This window comes from Myodes glareolus, chromosome 18, assembly GCF_982192425.1.
Source record: "Myodes glareolus chromosome 18, mMyoGla1.1, whole genome shotgun sequence".
Taxonomy (NCBI): Eukaryota; Metazoa; Chordata; class Mammalia; order Rodentia; family Cricetidae; genus Myodes; species Myodes glareolus.
In genome coordinates, this window is record NC_142043.1 from 44,165,258 (window position 1) to 44,184,551 (window position 19,294).

The 19,294-nt window shown below is 38.1% G+C and overlaps 1 protein-coding gene across 1 annotated transcript; it reads right to left on the reverse strand.

The window, feature by feature from the left end:
- Positions 1-5,551: 5,551 nt before the first annotated feature.
- Positions 5,552-17,745, reverse strand: LOC146890786 (uncharacterized). The gene is made up of 6 exons (XM_087897805.1): positions 17,671-17,745; positions 16,612-16,738; positions 16,349-16,409; positions 14,376-15,046; positions 14,060-14,107; positions 5,552-5,856 (listed from the first exon to the last, which is right to left on the reverse strand). The coding sequence occupies exons 1-6, from the start codon at positions 17,743-17,745 to the stop codon at positions 5,552-5,554; spliced, it is 1,287 nt and encodes a 428-aa protein (XP_087753931.1).
- Positions 17,746-19,294: the final 1,549 nt, after the last annotated feature.

A 19,294-nucleotide genomic window follows, 5' to 3' on the forward strand; every position in this document is an offset into this window, starting at 1 on the left:
AACCCAAAGAGCCAAACAAAAAAAAGAAAGAAAGGAAAGAAAGTAATGAAAAGAAAAGATAAAGTCCATTGACTAATTGCATTATAGACCTGACTGTGCAGAAGAATATGCTGTGTGACACAGTGCAGTTTTCTAAAGGCTAGAGTGAGGAGAGGAACCAGTAATATTTTCAAATTAAATCAGAAAGTGGAGAGAGCAAATGATGACGGTGAGGCTCCTTAATCTCAAGGTCAATTAAATGGAGGGAATTTTGCCATTGTGAGAGTTATTTTTGGTTGCCAAAATGACTCCATCTAGAATGAACCACAATCCAAAAATGGAGGGCATACCTGTAATATATCATTAGGATTAGTTTGTTCTCAATCTCAAGATGGGAAAAACAATCCTTTGTGAGTGGATTTGGTGGGAAGACACACGACTTTAATCCAGGTCATGATGTCAGAAGACACACCTTTAATTTTGGCCATGCCTTCTGCTGGAAGAGTATTTAAGGACATAAAAGGAGGCTTTTGTTCAATTCTCCATTGCCTTGCCTTGTTAGCTTGTCCGTCCCTTCATTGGAATGAGAACCAACTTTTTTTGGGATTCCAGCAAATACTGAAGACCAGACAAGAGATACAGCATTGTGGACTGAAAAACTCCTGGATTTTTTGAAGTTTCAGTTCATAGCCAGTCATTGTTGGAATAGCTAACCAGCAGCCTGTAAGTCATTCCAAGAAATGCCAAGGGGGAGAGACACTGATTGTACTGTTGCATAAGGTGTTCTGTTGTTTATCCCACTCTGACTAATAATTCACCAAGGCTCTACCACATGAAATTACCCAAATGGGCCCAAACTGGTGCTCAAATGCCCAATAGGGACCTGTCTCATTCAAACTACCACAGTGGTTTTCTTAGCAAGATCTCAGGATTTTGAGCACTTGGAGAAAATTAGCTAGTGCTCTTTGGAAAGATTGTGAAGTCATAGGGGTAAAATTTATAGGAATTCAGTCACTGGTATTAGAGAATGTATAATGCAATGTCACCAGCCACAAAACAACCCAGCTCTATAATAACAAGATAATTCCAGCCCCATGACTTTCTATGTCATTGAAAATCTGAGCGCTGAAAAACCCTTCCTCCTCTCAAGAACTGATTCTTATTTTTTATTTTTATTTATTTTTAGTTTTTATAATAAAAATATTATTGAAAACACATATTTTAAAGCCCATTGAAGGATTTAAAAACTACAGATCAAGTTTTACCAATTTGATATTCAGGTTATAATTGGCTTAACACATAGCCTAAATTTACTTCCTAAAATCATACGGCAGTATCATTTCAAAAATATAATGCCTTCATTAGTTATATTAGTAGAGGTAAATATGTAGACGCTATACTCATCCCACGGTTTCTTAAAAGAAACAAACTAAAAAGTCTTAGTGTACGTTTAAAACTTTAATATTTATAAATTTAAAAATGCTACACGTGCTGAATGATAGCAGTGCTAGCATTCTGTGGTCACTAAACCACAGCTCACTGCATGGAGCTTCTTTTTGTACAGAGAATAGGATCACAATACCAGGGTTTGCCATTTGTCATGATCTCGTGGTAAAGACACCACACCAGGATACCTGAGCTTAGAGCACACTTGAGGTCAGATTCCCCACTCCCACCCCCAGGAGGTACACAGTACAGACTTGGTAAATAACCTCAGGCTAGGGAAGTTAGCCAACAGAACATGCCTGACAGCTCCTAATAGCAAAGAGGCCAAAAAATGCAGACACAACAAGAAAGCCAAACCTTCCCACAAATGGGAAGTTCTGGAACAGGTGAAGAGCAGGCCACAGGGGTGCCAGTCACACATCTCTCACTGGCCAGGAGGCCTCACCAGTACAGTCTTTACAGAGACCTCCACACACATCTACATTTCTCCATCCATCTTCAAAACTAGCAAAATCAAATACATTGTTAATCTTCTACTTTGACCTGAACCAAACATACTCTTTGGCTATATAAGTCATGGTTTCCCCTTATAACCAACCAGGATCACTTCACAATTCTTATGCCTAAGGAAAAGTGAAGTTAAACTTGAGCCAAGGCCCTTTAAATCAACTTGAATTTAGCAAGATGTCTAATTTGGACATTTTTTCTAATTCTAGAAAGTTAAGTTTTAAAGAAATGCAATGTTTCCAGAAAAAACCCACTGACATTTTCAAGTAATTTAAAAATACTATTACAGCCTCAAATTATCTGTTATTCTGTGGGAAATTTTATAGAAAATCTATAATGTTAGAAACCTCATATCCAAATGAGTTCCTTATTCTTTAGAGAAAAAAAAGAAAAAACAAAAGACACCTCTGCACAACACTGCAGTTCCTTCAGACTCAAATGCTGAGTGTGTTACTGAGACCCCGGTAGTGATCACTTGCAAGACAGGGCCCATGACAATCACCTCTACTAACAGAGACAGCAAACAAAATATATGTAAATACATAACAAAAAAATATTTTCAAGGGTACAAACAACATTACCCTAGGAGACGCTGACCTGAAATACTTGAAACTGACAGCTAGCACCCTGTCAGTACTTGAGGGGTTCAGTCAAGTATTGACAGAGAGGAGACAGAAGGTGACACAGCCTTGACTGCAGGAAGAGCGCTGAATGATGCTGACTGGGGAAGATTATAGATATGTTTGGTTTTGAAGTGAAAACTGGGACAGAAGTATCTGATTATCATTAGATATTTTTCCATACAATCATTCAAATTTTTACGTTTGGAGAAAAGCTCGACAAAGTGTACACAAAATGTCATTTGTATCAGACAAAAACAATACAGTCACATTGACATAATATAGTCTTCCCCCAAAATAATAATCAACTACTGTGTTAGATAGGACACTGTCAAATACAACAACCCAGCACAAAGACATCAGTCAAACTACCCTCTGCAGAAGCCACAAGAGCACAGCAGAGGGGGTCATTACAGCACCACTGTTATCATACAACCTCCCTGCCTGGCGACTCTATTGACTTAGTGATTGCGCCCTGGGAAAGAAAAGGTCAAGAAGCATAAGGTGAGCCAAGGCGACCAACAGAAAGGGGAAATACAGGTTAGAGGATTCGCTGTGAACAAATGAAACTTAACACAAATACCTGACAGTGAGCATTCTCTTAACATGTATTTTAAAAAGTGCACAATGATTTAACAGTCAGTTTAAATTGGAAAACTAGTTTGTGACCATGAAATCCATGGCCTCAACACCCACTGGGTGAAGAGCATCAGGAAGTGGACAGCAACAAAACCCAGAGATTAATAGAGCACTTGTAAACAACAAAGTCGGGCAAAGGAAAAGACCAAACTAAACAAATACTCAATAAAGCAAACAAATGCAAACACACACCCTGAAAAATCTAGTTGGTACAAGTGGCATTCCCATTATCTGAAATATGGTGGTGTTATTCACTGTCAGTTGGCCACTAATCAATGTTCCGGTGATCATTTAAGCATTATTTGGTCCAATCTAAAATAAATCTTCCTTCAATTAAAAGTGGTGTAACAGAATTGGAGTATCATACTAGTATCCGGACAATTTCATAAATATAGTTCTGTCTGTATAGAAGCTATAATCAGATGCCTTCTTACCGCATCCTTCCCTACCCATCTCCACGTGAACTTAGGCCCATAGTTACAACTCGCACAGCACACACAATCCACACCCGCTGACGAAACACAGACATCAAGAACAACACAAAACAGAGCAATTACTGATGTAGAGCACTTCAAGTTAAGAGAAAAAGAATCTAAAAGCACTCCTTTCCAAGAATTTAAAATACAGAGCATGTAGAGATTGCAGTATTTAGAGATTTTTCTTCCTCCATATTTACTGGTACTAAATGGTGATCAATAAAGAAGAAAGGATTCTCTAAAAGTTATGACCCTCAGCTCTGCATCAACTCACACCTACCATTACAGGAATGGGATGCTCTGTTATAGAGAGCCATACAATGTCTCCAGAGCGTCAGATGCTAAGATGCACACACTGTGTATGTGGTTCAGGTTTAGCCGAGAGATGCCAAGACCAGCAGAGGAGCCTGCCCCTCCACGGCAGTCTCAGATGCACCTGGGCCAGAAGCATCTTGTTGCCACTGTATTCTGTGATTGGTCCTGCAGTGGGCAGTTTCCAAGGACTGCTGTTTATAAATAAGCTTTTATTTTCATAATTAAAACTGGCACACAAAATTAAGTGGGGGCACGGTAGCAGTATAAAAATCCTGATTAGAAAAGCCAGAGGATCTAAAGTGAATTTCACTCTCTCTTTCTCTTTCTCTCTCTCTAAAAAAAGGACAGATCATACTTTGTAACCCAGACTAGCTTGGCATTCATGCCTATGCCTGGATGAAGATAAATTTTTGGTCTCTGAAACTGAACTAGTGTGGCTCCTGTGACATGAAGATAACACCCACTTTAGCATAATTATTGACCCTAATGCCCCAATATGAAATAGTCTGTGTGAAGTGGTAATTCACATCTATTAAAAAGTTATTGCTTAAGCAAGCCATCCAGAGTAGATACGGGCTGTGTGGCCAGACAGAAACACAGAGAGGTAACCACACAGGGATTCTCATTTCATTTCACTGGGAAACACACATAAATACATAAGCAAAGGGGCAGAAGGGTCATAGCAGCTAATACCCTAAGCCAACTCTTACGTATCAAGACTAATTTCTCTCTTAAACAAGTCTGGTTTGTTTTTTCCTCTTAAAATTAAGGCAATGAAATGGCTAGAGTTTCTCAAGTTAACTTTACGAAACAGAAATATACACACATTTCCCTCAAGTTCAGGCATCACAGTCTGATTAGAAACCTGCAATAATTACACAAGACCTGCAACGCTGAGGACAAAAGGGAAGGAAGGTGAGGAAGGGGGAGAAGATGAACAATGAAACTAACAAACACTGATGATTTTTCTTCCTTCATAATTATAATCACTGAAGGGAGAAAAAGTAGAAAAGCATAAAATCTCTGATGAGTTTTCACCATCTCTTGCACTGATTCAAAATGTTTAGGATAACAAAGGGGAAGAACTTATTAAAATGGAGACCCCAGAACTAACAACCAGGTATTCTGAAGATGCACAGTAGGGTCCAAGAATCCACCCCTACAACCAGTTCCCCAAGGGATGAGGGGAATCTATGGACATTTTAAAATAAATCTGAAAACATACCACCTTTGGCCACCTATGCTTTGATAAAAGGGCAAAAGGCACTGAATAGGAATTTCATGGTGCCCATATCTGTTTGCACATATATGGAATTGCATTTTGAAATTTTAAATCACCATTCAGAATCTAGAAGACAAGTTATGGCAGATCATGGCTAGCACCTAATAACAGAAGCTGATTTTAAGTTGACCTCTCCTGTTTCATCAAATTCCACATCAAAGTCTCAGGTTCTCCAAAATCCAAATGGTCAAATGAACCAAGAAATAGGGCAAGACTCAAGCCAACTTTCAGCAATTCAGAGCACTTTGCAGAAAGGATCTAAGTTAAGAATATAGCTCTGCGGTTTATTACACACAAAGGAGACCACCAACATTTGCCATAAATTCTTCTAAACTCTTTAGGAAGGCCATCTTCTGCTTCCGGTCCAGGGTAGGAGGAGGGCTGCTTGTGGTGAGCTTGTTGAAGGCATCTGCTAATCTCTGGTAAATGATTGGGTCTTGCTGACTTGACAATAATGTCTCAACTAGTTCAGAATACTCAGCCTGGTGCAAACACACCAATGTGTAGATCGCCTCTCCTGCTGCAGTTGTCATCTCCGTGCTGTGCTGCAATACCAGCATATCAAAAACCAGCTTAAGGAAGTGCCGAGTTGCTAGAAAAAGTGGTGAATCTGTCTCTTGTGTTTAGCACATTGCTCGGCTAATGGTGTTAAGGCCTCAAGGCAGAGCTGGCATACTTCTGAACTCATTGAGGTCATTTCTAGTTCTAGAGAATAGATGAGGCTCTTAAACAGATCCTCAGGAAGCTGGGGTATTTTTTTAAGGAAAAATCTCACAAATAAATGTGATCAATTTGTATTATTGATTACAAAGGGTTGGAAACTTCAAAAGATCTTGTGACATTAAAGGCAGAATTAGGTTTACTCCATATAAAACAACATCAGCTGCTGATACAGATCTGCCTGCTGCTTGTCCTGGCTCGTGTCCTCTAAACACTTCATCTGTGTCACTGAAATCTATGAACTCCTTGGAGAGAAGGTTAGTGAGAAGCTCCATAATGAGAAGCAGGTCCTGGTACTGCTCTCTTCTTCTGTAACATGTATCCATTGCTGCCCTAGATTGTTCTTAGAATATACTTGCAACAAAGTAAGGCAGACTTCATATAAATGCATAGCTTTGGACTCTCCAAGATAGCATATCTGTTTATGTGCAACTTCAACAAAAAATTCTATAATGAGATTGACAGTTTCTGGAGTATTTTTGTAAACTCCCATTAACCTAATGCAATTGTTAAGGAAGTCCATTAAAAAAATAAAAAAGAATGACTACATTGTCAATCTGGGTGTCCTCAGCAATGCCACACAGGGCCTTCAGTGTAGCAGTGATCTCCTGCTTCACTTCCTCCTGCAGGCACATCTGCTGAAAGTTTTCTAGAACTGATTCTTTTAATTGTTTCGTTGCTTGCTTGTTTGTGTTTTGAGAGTTTTTCTCCAGAGCTTTGGAGTCTGTACAGGAATTAGTTCTTGTTGACTAGAGTTGCCTGGCACTAACGAAGTTCATCCTGCCCCTGCCTCCTGAGTGCTGGGATTAAAGGCGTGTGCCAACACCACCTGACTAGATTGATTCTTAACTGAGGCTTGATCACAGGCATGATGAAAATAACCAGGACTCCTTTTTTGTGTAGAAGGCGTGAAAAAAGAAAAAAAAACCTATAATACCACTGTCAATTTTGAGACGATAAGATTGAATGACTGCTTGTGGTGAAATTACAAAGAGGCATTATAAATAATGTCAGATACAAGTCCATAAGGGAAACAGCCTGCAGTTGTTCCTTTTCTTTGTACAATGGTTTCACTGTTAGATGCTTACACAGCAATTGGATTGTAACAGTGGTCCTGATTGATTTGGAGTTCTCTAATCTACAGGACCTCAACATATAGACGTTTATTGCCAGCTTGTTGGTCTAGCTTTCTGGGATTTTTGTTTGGTGTTTCACATTTATATTTATAATTTTTGGTTTCTTTCTATGGTTAATTTGTGAATCTATTGTCCCTTTCTTAACTAATTATTATCTACATTTCCATTTTGAAAACAAATTCCCGTATTTCCCTTTTGATTATTTTGTCCTATATTAAAATATGTTAATGGAATACCATACATAACAAACTTAATCATAATTTTTCATGCAAGCTTGTACTGTGCTTTGGCCATATTTTCTGAACTTTTTAACTCCGTCCTGTTTATCTTTGTGGCTGATCCTATGACTTTTACAAAACCTAGCCCCCTCCTTTCTCATAACACAAACAACACAAAATGTGTCTAATTTCTGTATGTGGACCTCCTCTGTTTCTTGCAAAATTATATCTAATTTTACCTCCATTCATTATAAAACAATGGTTCACTAGTCACTCTGCTTAATGTGGTACCGTCCCAACAGTCTCCTTAAATGCTATGCTAAGGTTCGATTTGTCTAATTTGAATTCTCCTGTTCCAGAGTGAGGCCATTTTGATTGTGAATGTACAGGTGTTTAGTGTGATGCTGAGATTGATGTGACGTACCACGGACTCTCATTATTATTTTTCTCAATAAGTTATTGAGGTAAAGGAGCTCATACTTTATTTACTGTGTTCATTTAATTGTGGGCTCAGGGTAATACTGCCACAGGTATCAGAGTAGACGCATTCCTTTGCATCCTCTCTCCTAAAGTGTTTTCTCTCACTAAGGTGTTTGTCATAGTTAGGCTTTCTATTGCTTTAGCACAACACCATGACCAACATGAATGATGGGGAAGAAAGAGTTTATTCATATTATTCTTCCAAGAATGCTGTTCATCTCTGGCATATCTTAGGGCAGCAACTCAACAGAACAGGATCTTTGAGGCAGGAGATTATGTGGAAGCCATAGAAGGGTGTTCTTACTCGCTTGCTCAGTCTGCTTTAGTATAGAACCCAGGACAACCAGTCCAAGGATAGAACCATTTAAATGGGCTGGCCCCTCCTGCATTAATCACTAATTGAGATGATGCCTAACAGCTGTACCTCCTAGAAGGATTTCTTCAACTGAGTTCCCTTCCTATCTGACTCTAGATTATGTCAATTGTTTATTCCTGAGAGATATGGGGAATCCAAGATGCCTGGAATCTGTCTGTCCTGGAGTCATTTTTATTTTCAGAAGCCACACTTGCTACGTATGTCTCAAGTGTTTAAATGTTTTTCTTTTACCTTATTTCAATGTTCACACAAGTCTAGGAATTACTTTCATTCTTTCAAATTTCCTAGAGTTTAATACTTGAAACATTCAGAATAGATCCTCTGAATTGATATTTGGCTAGAACTTTACCTCTTTTTATTTATAATTTTAATATTTATCCCTTATCACTTGATCAGGATGGCCAAAGATTTTCATTTTGGTTCATTGTTGAAAATAATCAAATCATTATTTCTCTGATGTAAGTATTTTTTATTTGCATGGACACACCAGTGATTCCCTTTTTGATCTTTACTGTTTTTTCTTTGTACAGCTTTGAGGTTGGGCTCTTCTAATATTTCTATGTCCTTGAAGTGCATCATTAGGTTTCTTGGGGATATCTAAGATTTTATGACCATGAATTCATAGTGTTAGACCTGTATCCTAATGTTGATTAAATTTACACTTCTAGCATTGCCTGCCAACAAGAAAAGTAGGTGGACTGAGACAACACATCATGGGCAGCCCCTATGATGAGGACATCCTTAATGTTCAAAAATTTCAGGATCACAACACCTCTAGCTGTAGGTTCTTTTGGAGGGGTGAAGCTTACCTGCCACATTCCCACAAAAACACAGGTTGCTGCCAAAATCCTTAGGAAAAAAAGCAATATTCTGGGTGAGAACAACTCTGAAGCAAAGATCTTTCAGTCTTTGGAACACAGTAGCATCATTCATTTTTTTCTCACATCATTGACACATGGTCAGGGACTTATATTGTAATGGAGTATGTGGCAGGAAAAGAGCCGAAGGTGTTCCTCAGTGAGGTTGCATATCTAAAGGAACAGGAGTCTAGACCCATCATCCAACAGGTCATAACAGCGGTGCACTTTCTCCACCAAAGACGCATTGCACATTGCAATCCTTATTGACAGAAAAGGCAACATCAAGGTTTGTGATTTTGATATGGCAATTCAGCATGCAGAGGTGCAGATGTTGATGAAAGTCTGTGGTTCCTTGCTCTCTATGGCTCCAGAGATGTTGGCAAGGAAACCATATGATGGGCTGGCTGTTGACATGTGGAGCTTGGGAGTCCTCCTATATGTACTGGTCACAAGACAATTTCCATACACAGAAACCACATTACATGGTATGCACAGGCTCATCACCAAAACAATGTATCCCATCCCCTTTGACTTGTCCAAACCCTGTTCCATCATCATTGCACAATTACTCACGGTCCCCACCAACAGGAGAATAACAATATGTCAACTTGTGAAAAGACCATGGCTGGGTTTGATTAAAAAACATACAGCACCTACAACTAAAGATATCCTTCCAAGGCTTGTAGAGACTATGTGCACCATGGGTTATGACTTGAAAGAGATTTTGTCTTCCCTAAGATATAGGCAACCAAATAATGAAATACCAACTTTTAATATTCTGAAACACAAATTGAGCTGTGAGGACAGTTATCAGCAAACTGAGCATCCCTATTTAAAAAGCAGCCATGTAGGTACCCATCACCCTCTTTTCCATTTAAAGAGGAGAGCCAGTGAATGATTCCATCAAACAATTACAGAAGCTCTAAAGAGTCAATCTAAAGAACAGTGTTTAAAAGAAAGTCACAGGAGATGCCAATGTTATTCCAAGCTCATCAAATACTCCTTCCTAAGGCTGAAGCAGAAGACACAGACCCAGAAGAAGGTGTCCTGATGGCTAATGTTATCCAGTGTGCTACTGGGGACAATGGAGACAACATGAATTATGTGGACAGCTTGCCTGGTGATCTCTATTTATGTGATTCAAGCTTGGATGGAAGACCCAAATTGTTTCTGAACATTGACTTCTTGATAGAGGAACCATCTATGGAGCCCAATATGCTCAATGTCCAGCCGCAGATTGGATCCACTACCTTGTAACCCAAGCCTTTCAAGGGCTGGAATCAGAAGAGGAAGTGAATTTCCCATATTCTTCATGCACTGTTGATCTTTGTCATGTCCATTACAGAGTGAACTCTAAATCTTTGTATAAGGAACAAAGAAAAGCGATGATCGTGTAATCGATAAGGGCCCAATTGATTTGGCCACCAATGTTCCCTTCCATTGTATTTTAATTGTGTTATATTAATAAATATTCTCCTGTAAATGACAAAATTACACTCTCAGAATGCACCTGCTATTCTTCTCTTTCCTGCAGTCAAAAGCACACACAAACACACACACACAAATACATGAACACATAGAACTTAGTGTCAGGGCCTGCTAGGTTTACAAACATAACATCCATGTCTCCATATAGCTTTGGTTCATGACTTATTTACTACCATATTGTGTGTATTCAAAGACCCACCTATACATATATGTCTATGTTTCATGTCATCCTAGGTATTCCCTGTCCTCCTGAAAAAGCAACAGTCCCTGCTTTAGGACTGCATTCAACAACACCCTTGACACATACCTGGCCTCAGCTGCTATTTTTAGTTGGAAAGGGAGATTCCATAATGCCTTCCTTCAATCTTTGATTTTAAAGCCAGAACCATGTAGCTGAGGCTGCCAAGTTCTGCTACTTTCTCTAGCTGGAACATGGCCTCTGGTTTAAAGACATCTTCACACGTTTTCTGGTTTTCTCAGTTTCTTTCCCTACCTGTGATTTGCTGTTCTAGAATTTGCTGAGTAGGTAAGACTTATCTAAATCTGTTGGGATTAAAGGCATACACCATGACATTTGATTATAATGTTTTCTTTAATTCCTTGCAGTTGTTGGATACTTAACTAGGTTTATCTCACCCTGATTTCACTGCTTCCTTTATTCTATGTCTTACCCTATTTTTCTCTTTAAACACAGGATTTATTCCATCACACCAACTGCTGCTCCTTTCTACTCAAATGGTCTGAAATCTTGCATCGTAATGAAAGCTTGCTGCTTTTCATTACTAATACTGATTAGAGTTACCACTAATAACTGCATGGTAGAGTCTATACCGGGTTCTCCTGAGATTTTTTCTGCCAAAAGGAGCAATCCAAATCTTCTCACTTTAGCCTGAGGAGGACTTCACACAAGGGAAGACCAGTCACATTCTCCATGAAAACACCATAAAAATTGTCTCTAGGCCACCTATTTCTATTCTTCTCTTCTGAAACCTCTTGATGCAGTAACACACTGTTCAAATCATACTCAGCACCATTGTCTTTCAGCTCCTACTGGTATGGCTTACTAAGCAACTATTAAAGATTTGAACTTCTTTTCTAATCATCAGTTCCAAAATTCATATTGCTTTGAGCAGCAACATGGTCTGGCCTATCACAGCAAAACTCCAGTTGCTGGTACAATCTTCCATATTATTTATGGTTTCTGCTGCTCTAAAGAGACATCATGACCATGGAACCTCTAATAAAGAAAAACATTTCATTCTGTGGCTTACAGTCTCAGAAGCTTAGTCCTTGATTATGGTTCTGCAACACTGTAGAAGACAGTCAAACATCCTGCATACATGTTGACTCTCAGCAACAGGAAGTTAACTAAAACAATAATCATGGTTTGTGAATGTATGAGATGTCAAGGTCTGCCCCCACAGTGGCATATTTCCTCCCAAAAGGCAATACCTATTCCAAAAAGTCGCATCTACAAATGACTTTCCCTATGTGCTCAAAGAAAACAATTACATCAAGCTACCTAACCTGATAGAATGGCTAGCTGTCAGGCCTTGCTAGATACAGAACTCCATAATCCATAATCACACACACACACACACACACACACACACACACACACACACACACACTCTATCTATCTATCTATCTATCTATCTATCTATCTATCTATCTATCTATTTATCTTCTATGTATCTATCTATCCGTCATCTATCTTACTCTCTTTCTCTCCCTTTCTCTCTCTCTCTCTCACACACACATATATACATACACGTCTATTTATATGGCATGTTTCATAAAAAGTTACAAAAGTTTCATAGAAGTTACAAAGTTTCATGAATGCCCAAACGTTTGTCTCTTAAAGGGACAGGGTACTGACAAGGAATGTTGATTTCTCAAAAAATTAGGAAACAACCTACTTCAAGACCTAGCGATACCATTTTGGGGCATATCACCAAGGGATACTTAATTATGCCACAAGCATGTGTGCTTAACTATGCTGCTAGGAGCATTATTTTTCATAGCCAGAATTTAAAGAAAAATTAAATGCCTATCAGCTAAAGAATGGAGAAGTAAAATGAGGTGCATTTACATAGGTGAGTACTATTCTGAGGAAAAAACAATGATATCTTGAAATTTGTGGGTAAATGGATGAATCTAGAAAATATCATGTTGAGTGAGGTACCCCGGCCCAGAAAGACACATATACTCACTCAAAAGTGGCTTTTAGACATAGAGCAAAGTTAAACCAGCCTATAATTTACAATGCAAGAGAACAGAGACAAAAAAGAGGGACATAAAAGAGTTATACATAGATCTAATAAACTTGGAAAGTAGAAAATATCGAGATCTCAGGCTAGAGAGACGACTCAGAGGTTAAGCACTAACTCCACTTCCAAAGGTCCTGAGGTCAATTCCCAGCAGCCACATAGTGGCTCACAACATTCTGTAATGGGATCTGATGCCCTCTCCTGGCCTACAGGCATACATGCAGGCAGAACACTGTACACATAATAAATAATAAAGAAAACATTTTAAAAAAAGAAAAAATCAAGATCTCCCAATAAACTGTGAACATGCCGATCATGGGAGAGGGTAGAAAAAGAGGGGAGAGAAAGGGAGGAGAGTAGAGAAAAATATATCCATTAATGAAAACAATTAAAACCATGAAATGACAAATGAAAAAGTAATGGAGATATGAATTTGAAAATAGAACACTAAATAAGGTAGGCAAATCTATAGCACATCAACCTATGTTGTGAGATATAGAGTTGATTGCTGAGTATCTTACTTCCTGATATATCAATCAAAAAATATCTAGCTTTGAATATGCACATGATATATCTACTGTTTATTTATTTATTCATTTACTTACTCTAGTTAGCTTTTAGATTCTCTAATATTAAATATTCTAACATTAATTACATTAAAGCATGTTATATCACATGTACAGAAAAGGCAAAAATACACATCCATAAATGCTCACAGCTGGATTAGATAATTAATATAATTGAAGAGCACTTGGAAATCTAAAAGTGTTACATCATTTTTTAAAAAAAAATTGTAGGGCTTTACTTCATATAAGTTTACAGGTACAAACAAAATAAAGAATATAAAAAAGCTTAGACAGATTGCTGGTTTTGATAGAATATTTTTCCAGATACAACAGAAATGTGTACCTTAATAATGAATGATGGCTGAAGATATTGCCAAATCTTTTATAGTTACATTTCCTTTGATACTGGTTTGCACGTCCTCAAATAGTACTGTAATAAGAACAGGTTTTAACTGATTGATTGTGTACTAAACGTTTATTCTTCTAGGAAAACGACCATGAAATAGAAAAATTACTATACTGACAAGAATTATCAAGGTTCAACAGTGTATTTTGTCATGACTTCAAAGAATTCTGATACATACAAATGTTTATCCACATTGATCCTATTCATATATTTTCCTCAAGTATGTATTCTTTTATGATTCTGAAGATTATTGCAACTAAAATGTTCATCATTACAGTGACTGCATTCACAGGGTTTCTCTCCAGTATGTGTTCTTTTATGCTCTTGAAGACCATTGTGATATGAACAGGCTTTACAACACTGACTACATTCTTAGGGTTTCTCTCCAGTATGTTTTCTTTATTCTTTTTTTGTTTTTGTTTTTTTTCAAGACAAGGTTTCTCTGTAGCTTTGGGGCCTGTCCTGGAAGTAGCTCTTGTAGACCAGGCTGGCCTCCAACTCACAGAGATCCGCCTGCCTCTGCCTCCCAAGTGCTGGGATTAAAGGCATGCTCCACCACAGCCCAGCTTCTAGTATGTTTTCTTATATGCCTCCGAAGATCACTGTGGCATGAAAAGGCTTTACCACACTGACTACATTCATAGGGTTTCTCTCCAGTATGCATTCTGTTATGTCTTTGAAGATGACTGGAACAAGTAAAAGCTTTACCACACTGATTACATCCATAGGGTTTCTCTCCAGTATGTGTTCTTTTATGCTGTTGAAGACCACTGTGATATGGAAAGGCTTTACCACACTGACTACATTCATAGGGTTTCTCTCCAGTATGCATTCTGTTATGTCTTTGAAGATGACTGGAACGTGTAAAAGCTTTACCACACTGATTACATTCATAGGGTTTCTCTCCACTATGTGATCTGTTATGTCTTTGAAGAAGACTGGGACGTGTAAAAGCTTTACCACACTGACTACATTCATAAAGTTTCTGTCCAATGTGTACTTTTTTATGATTTTGAAGACTACTGGGACGTATAATAGTTTTACAACACTGATTACATTCATAGGGTTTCTCTCCAGTATGCGTTCTGTTATGTCTTTGAAGATGACTGGGATGTGTAAAAGCTTTACCACACTGATTACATTCATAGGGTTTCTCTCCAGTATGTGTTCTTTTATGTATTTGTAGTCGAGTCTCACATGCAATGGCTTCATCATGTTGAATACGTTCACATGCTTTCTCTTCCATAAAAATTCTTTCGTATCTTTTAAAGTGACTGTTATGGAAAGGGTTTAACATATTAACTATATTCAGAAGGTGTCTTGGAACGTGTAAGAGCATTAAAACATTCATTACAATTTAAATCCTTATATCTGTATGAATTAGTTTACCATTCAGTCTATTTTGTTATAAACAGAATGTTCCTCTTGCCTGTACACCTCCATGCCATTGGAGGACATCAGATCTCAATAGCAATGGTTGAGGGCCAACATGTGTTTGCTGTGAGTTGAACTCAGGACATCAGTGCCCTTAGCACCTAAGACGTGGTCTAATTTTTAAGAGAAATCAGAACTTTATGTTTTATCCTGTCATTTAAACTCATGTTTTCCTTTTATTAAAGGTTGCTGTGCATCTTTAAAGATGCCTCTGATGGTAAGAGCATTTATTACAGTGTTTGCTTTTCGAACACCATATTTCTGGATGAGATTTTTCACAAATGTAAAGAGAACTGGCAATATTAGAGAATTAACAAACTTAAATGCAAGAGTGTGATTCATGCTACATTTGTAAAGTGATTCAAGACAAACAGAACTGTCTACAAATACCTTGTACTCAAAAGCCTTCTGCAATATTAGATTGTTGATGTATGCTCATTGAAACTGAAAAATCAATTACTTATGAACTTAAATCACAATAAGAAGTCTAGTCAGAGACAACTGCAAATCTTCTAATTGTTCTGAGAGAGATAGTGTAATTTCTTTCCACATCCCTCTGCTCATATGGTTTCTAGCCACACTGAGATACGATATTCCTATTATGAAAAGAACTACAAATCAATGGTTTCCACAGTGAATTTACACAGTTTGATCTCTGTTTTTCTTAGACATGTAGTATAGGGATTATGGTTTCTCCATAAAAACTGTCTCTTGACTCCATCTGCCCATCTCAAGAAATTTAGCTAAGTCATCACCAGTATATGAGTCACATTAGCTTTTCTAGGAACTGCTTGCTTAGTAGAAAATTTGGGACTTATGCTTATCACCTGTTCAAATTGAACAACTACTGTAATATGAGTGGTATGAAACTAAACAGATTGGCAGTTCTACAGCATAGCTCTCACTCAGTTGTGATTCAGATGGTGATAACTTTCCTTGCCTTCTTTCTTACAACCTAGCAAACACTACTTTCCTAACTGACATTGAGCTGTATGGCTTTTTGAGAATTTAATAATCATCAATCCACTTTAAGCTGTGCTTATTTACAGCAGAGCATGTCTTTTAAAAATCCAGGGCACATTTAGCATTTCTCAGACACACACTTAAATAATCTTGCTTTTTCAGGTTACCTTCCATGTCCTCTAGAACTTTGAGAATGCACTTCAATTTTTTGATCTTCCCAAGTGTATCCTAAAAATAATACCAGAAAATATGTGATATGTGATTGGCAATTGTGCAAAATTTAAGTTATCATCTTCAATGAACCTTAGCACCATGAATGATTTATTCACCATACTCTTTCTCTTTCTCAATCCACATTACAGAAGACACTTAATAACCAGGAAACATTTGTGCACTTACGTTAAAACGTGAGTAAATTTCAGCATCTTACCAATAGCAGTGAGGTTCCCTAAGGTCTCCAGCATCACATCCTTGTAGAGATTCTTCTGGGAAGGGTCCAGCAAAGCCCACTCTTCCTGAGTGAAGTTCACATGCACATCACCATAGGTCACTGTATTCTAAAATATCCCATACATATGGAAAACAAAAGGTGTGATACCAACAACATTGTAAATGAATTCAGTATGATCTTCTAATTCTGGTGCTTCTTGCATTTGTTTCATGACAGGGATTTTATTATGTCATCACCACATCACTACAGAACCCATTATGGTCCTGACCTTTTTGTTCATATTCTCACTCGTTTCACTCTTCAATTGGACTTTGGGTGCTAAGTCCACGGCTTTGATGTGGCTCTCTGCCTCTGCCTGCATCAGTTGCTAGATGAAAGCTCTATGGTGATATTTACGCTTTATCTTATTAATCTCTAATAGGCATGGCTTTCCTAGTACTTATCTTAGTATATCTGGGAGGCAGTCCTCCCTTAGCTAAATTCTACTTTATGTAACTTGATGCCACTTTAAGATTTGGTAGATCCTTACACATGATCAATTCTATTAGCCACAGTTCTAATATTCTGTACTAGTTAATGCTGGGAAGCTGCTGTACACCTGGGGAATCATTTACAAACTCCAAGCAATCAACTCCTGATGGATCATAAACCTAAATGTTCAATTTTACTAGTGCAGAAATTCTGGAAGAGACTAGAGAGACCAGGCTTCTCTTCCTTTAGCAAATCTTCGTTCCATAGCACAATACAAGTACTGCAGGCACCAACATAACACAGTAAAGTCAACAAGAAAAGCTTTTGTAAACACGATTCCACTCCCAGTGCACTACGCGGATGCAGACAGCAGAGATAAATTAATCCAAGCCTGCTGTCCTAGCCTAGGGAATTACAAGGATCTTACAGAAACCATGGTAAACCGATAAAAAAAACACGCTGAACTCAGCATTAGCTCTCACCCAAACAAGGGAGGACCCAGCACATGGGTTACTGTATTTCAGCCAGCTGCTCCACTCAGTCTGGAGACAGTTGCACATCACTCACCATGGTCTGCCGCTTTTCCTTCTCCGAGGACAGCTGCCCATATCTCACCATGGCCTGACTGCAGAGCTCAGCCATGCTCACTACACATGGATCCCACAGTGCAGCAGAATATGGCCCAACTTCTGAATTGCACAAGAGAACACAGAAGCCTGGAAACCGGAAGAATCCTCCCATCTGAGTGGCAGGTTGGGCAAATGCTCTGATTGGCTATTGTTGCTTGAGTGACATACATAGTAATCAGAAGGAACACAGCACAAAGGTTCTTAGGTGGAGCTTCCTTCTAAGCACACCCCTATCTCAGAGTTCCTGGAAGATTTGAGACAACTTCCACAAGTCTCTTGTTAATGTAAACCAGTGGTTTCTCTTCTAAAAGGAAGTTTCAAATTGATAAAGAGGCTTTTCAAGCAATGGTGCATTAATCAAACACATGGTAACTCGAGATTATAATAAAATCAAGTCTACATTGGCATTCCCAATAAAATGCTGCATTTTTAGGACCTGAAGCAAACCCCTTTTCTCTAAAGGCCATGGGTGCAAGACATTACCAGCACTTCCAAGCATCTTCTTGGTATCAAAGGAGATCTAATTTTCGTCGATATAGCAGGGTCTCCGAGAAACAGTGAGGCGCAAGCAGGTTGCTGTTTTTGGAGAAGCCTAGTTGCTCAAGTGTCATCTAGAAATAATTCAATTTTCATTTAACATATATTCATAAATTTAATTTGGACATATTTGTGGAGGTTGTGTACTGCGCCTCCCAATCTGGGTAGAACTCCCATGCTGATCTGTAATGTATAAGAACAGAACTGCTGGTATATAGGATTTAATAACTCCTAGAAAATATTAAATGACACAGATAGGATTAACCTGAAGGAGGGCTGCCTCTAAAACAGCCCAAGGACTAATAGTATGACAAACAGGCCTGAATAAAATTAGGATGCTTAAATGTAAAGGTTTATTCACATTTAGTGGATACTGTTAATGGTCACTTTCCCATGGTAAAATCAACAAATGGAATGCATATTGATGGAGAGGATAGAGAGCCCCTCTGTGTAAAGATCTTTCTATAGTAAGCGGGAGCATCATAGCTTTAAAAGCGATTTCTTAGATGTGTTGTATTCGATGCTGTACACAACAATTTAATGATGTTTTGTTAAAAATTTGCTGTGTCTTAGAATGCCTACATACTCCCATAGAAATTCAAAAGGATACTTAGAGCAGCAATGCTGTGTATTCTACTGTTTGCTCTAAGGTGTAGTTGACCACATTGTTCCAAGGAAATATTAATTTATTGGAGTATTTCATATATAGTTTCTATTTAGTTTTCTTGTCCTTAACTGTTGCTAACCACTATCATAAGACCAATTAGTAGTACATCCCTATGACTGTAATGTTAGGAATGTGTAAGTAAGTGGATTTAAGGTACATAAAGGATGATATTTGGAGATCATATATTCTATTAAGATTCACAAATTCAGAGAGCAAATATTTTGAGAACTGGCATTTGCATACCAAATGAAATTTTTTGAATTACCTCTGGCTTTTGAAATATTAAACAGTAGTTTATGGTACCAAGATGATGTAAAACTGATATTTTGGGTGTTTCATAATCATTCTTGGAGGGTAT

Coding starts and splice junctions, on each gene's coding strand:
- LOC146890786 (XM_087897805.1), bottom strand. CDS start 17,745: ATGGCTGAGCTCTGCAGTCAGGCCATGGTGAGATATGGGCAGCTGTCC. Junction 16,410..16,611: donor AGGGAACCTCACTGCTATTG/GTAAGATGCTGA, acceptor TATTATTTTTAG/GATACACTTGGGAAGATCAA. Junction 14,108..14,375: donor ATGCCACAGTGATCTTCGGA/GGCATATAAGAA, acceptor ATGGTCTTCAAG/AGCATAAAAGAACACATACT.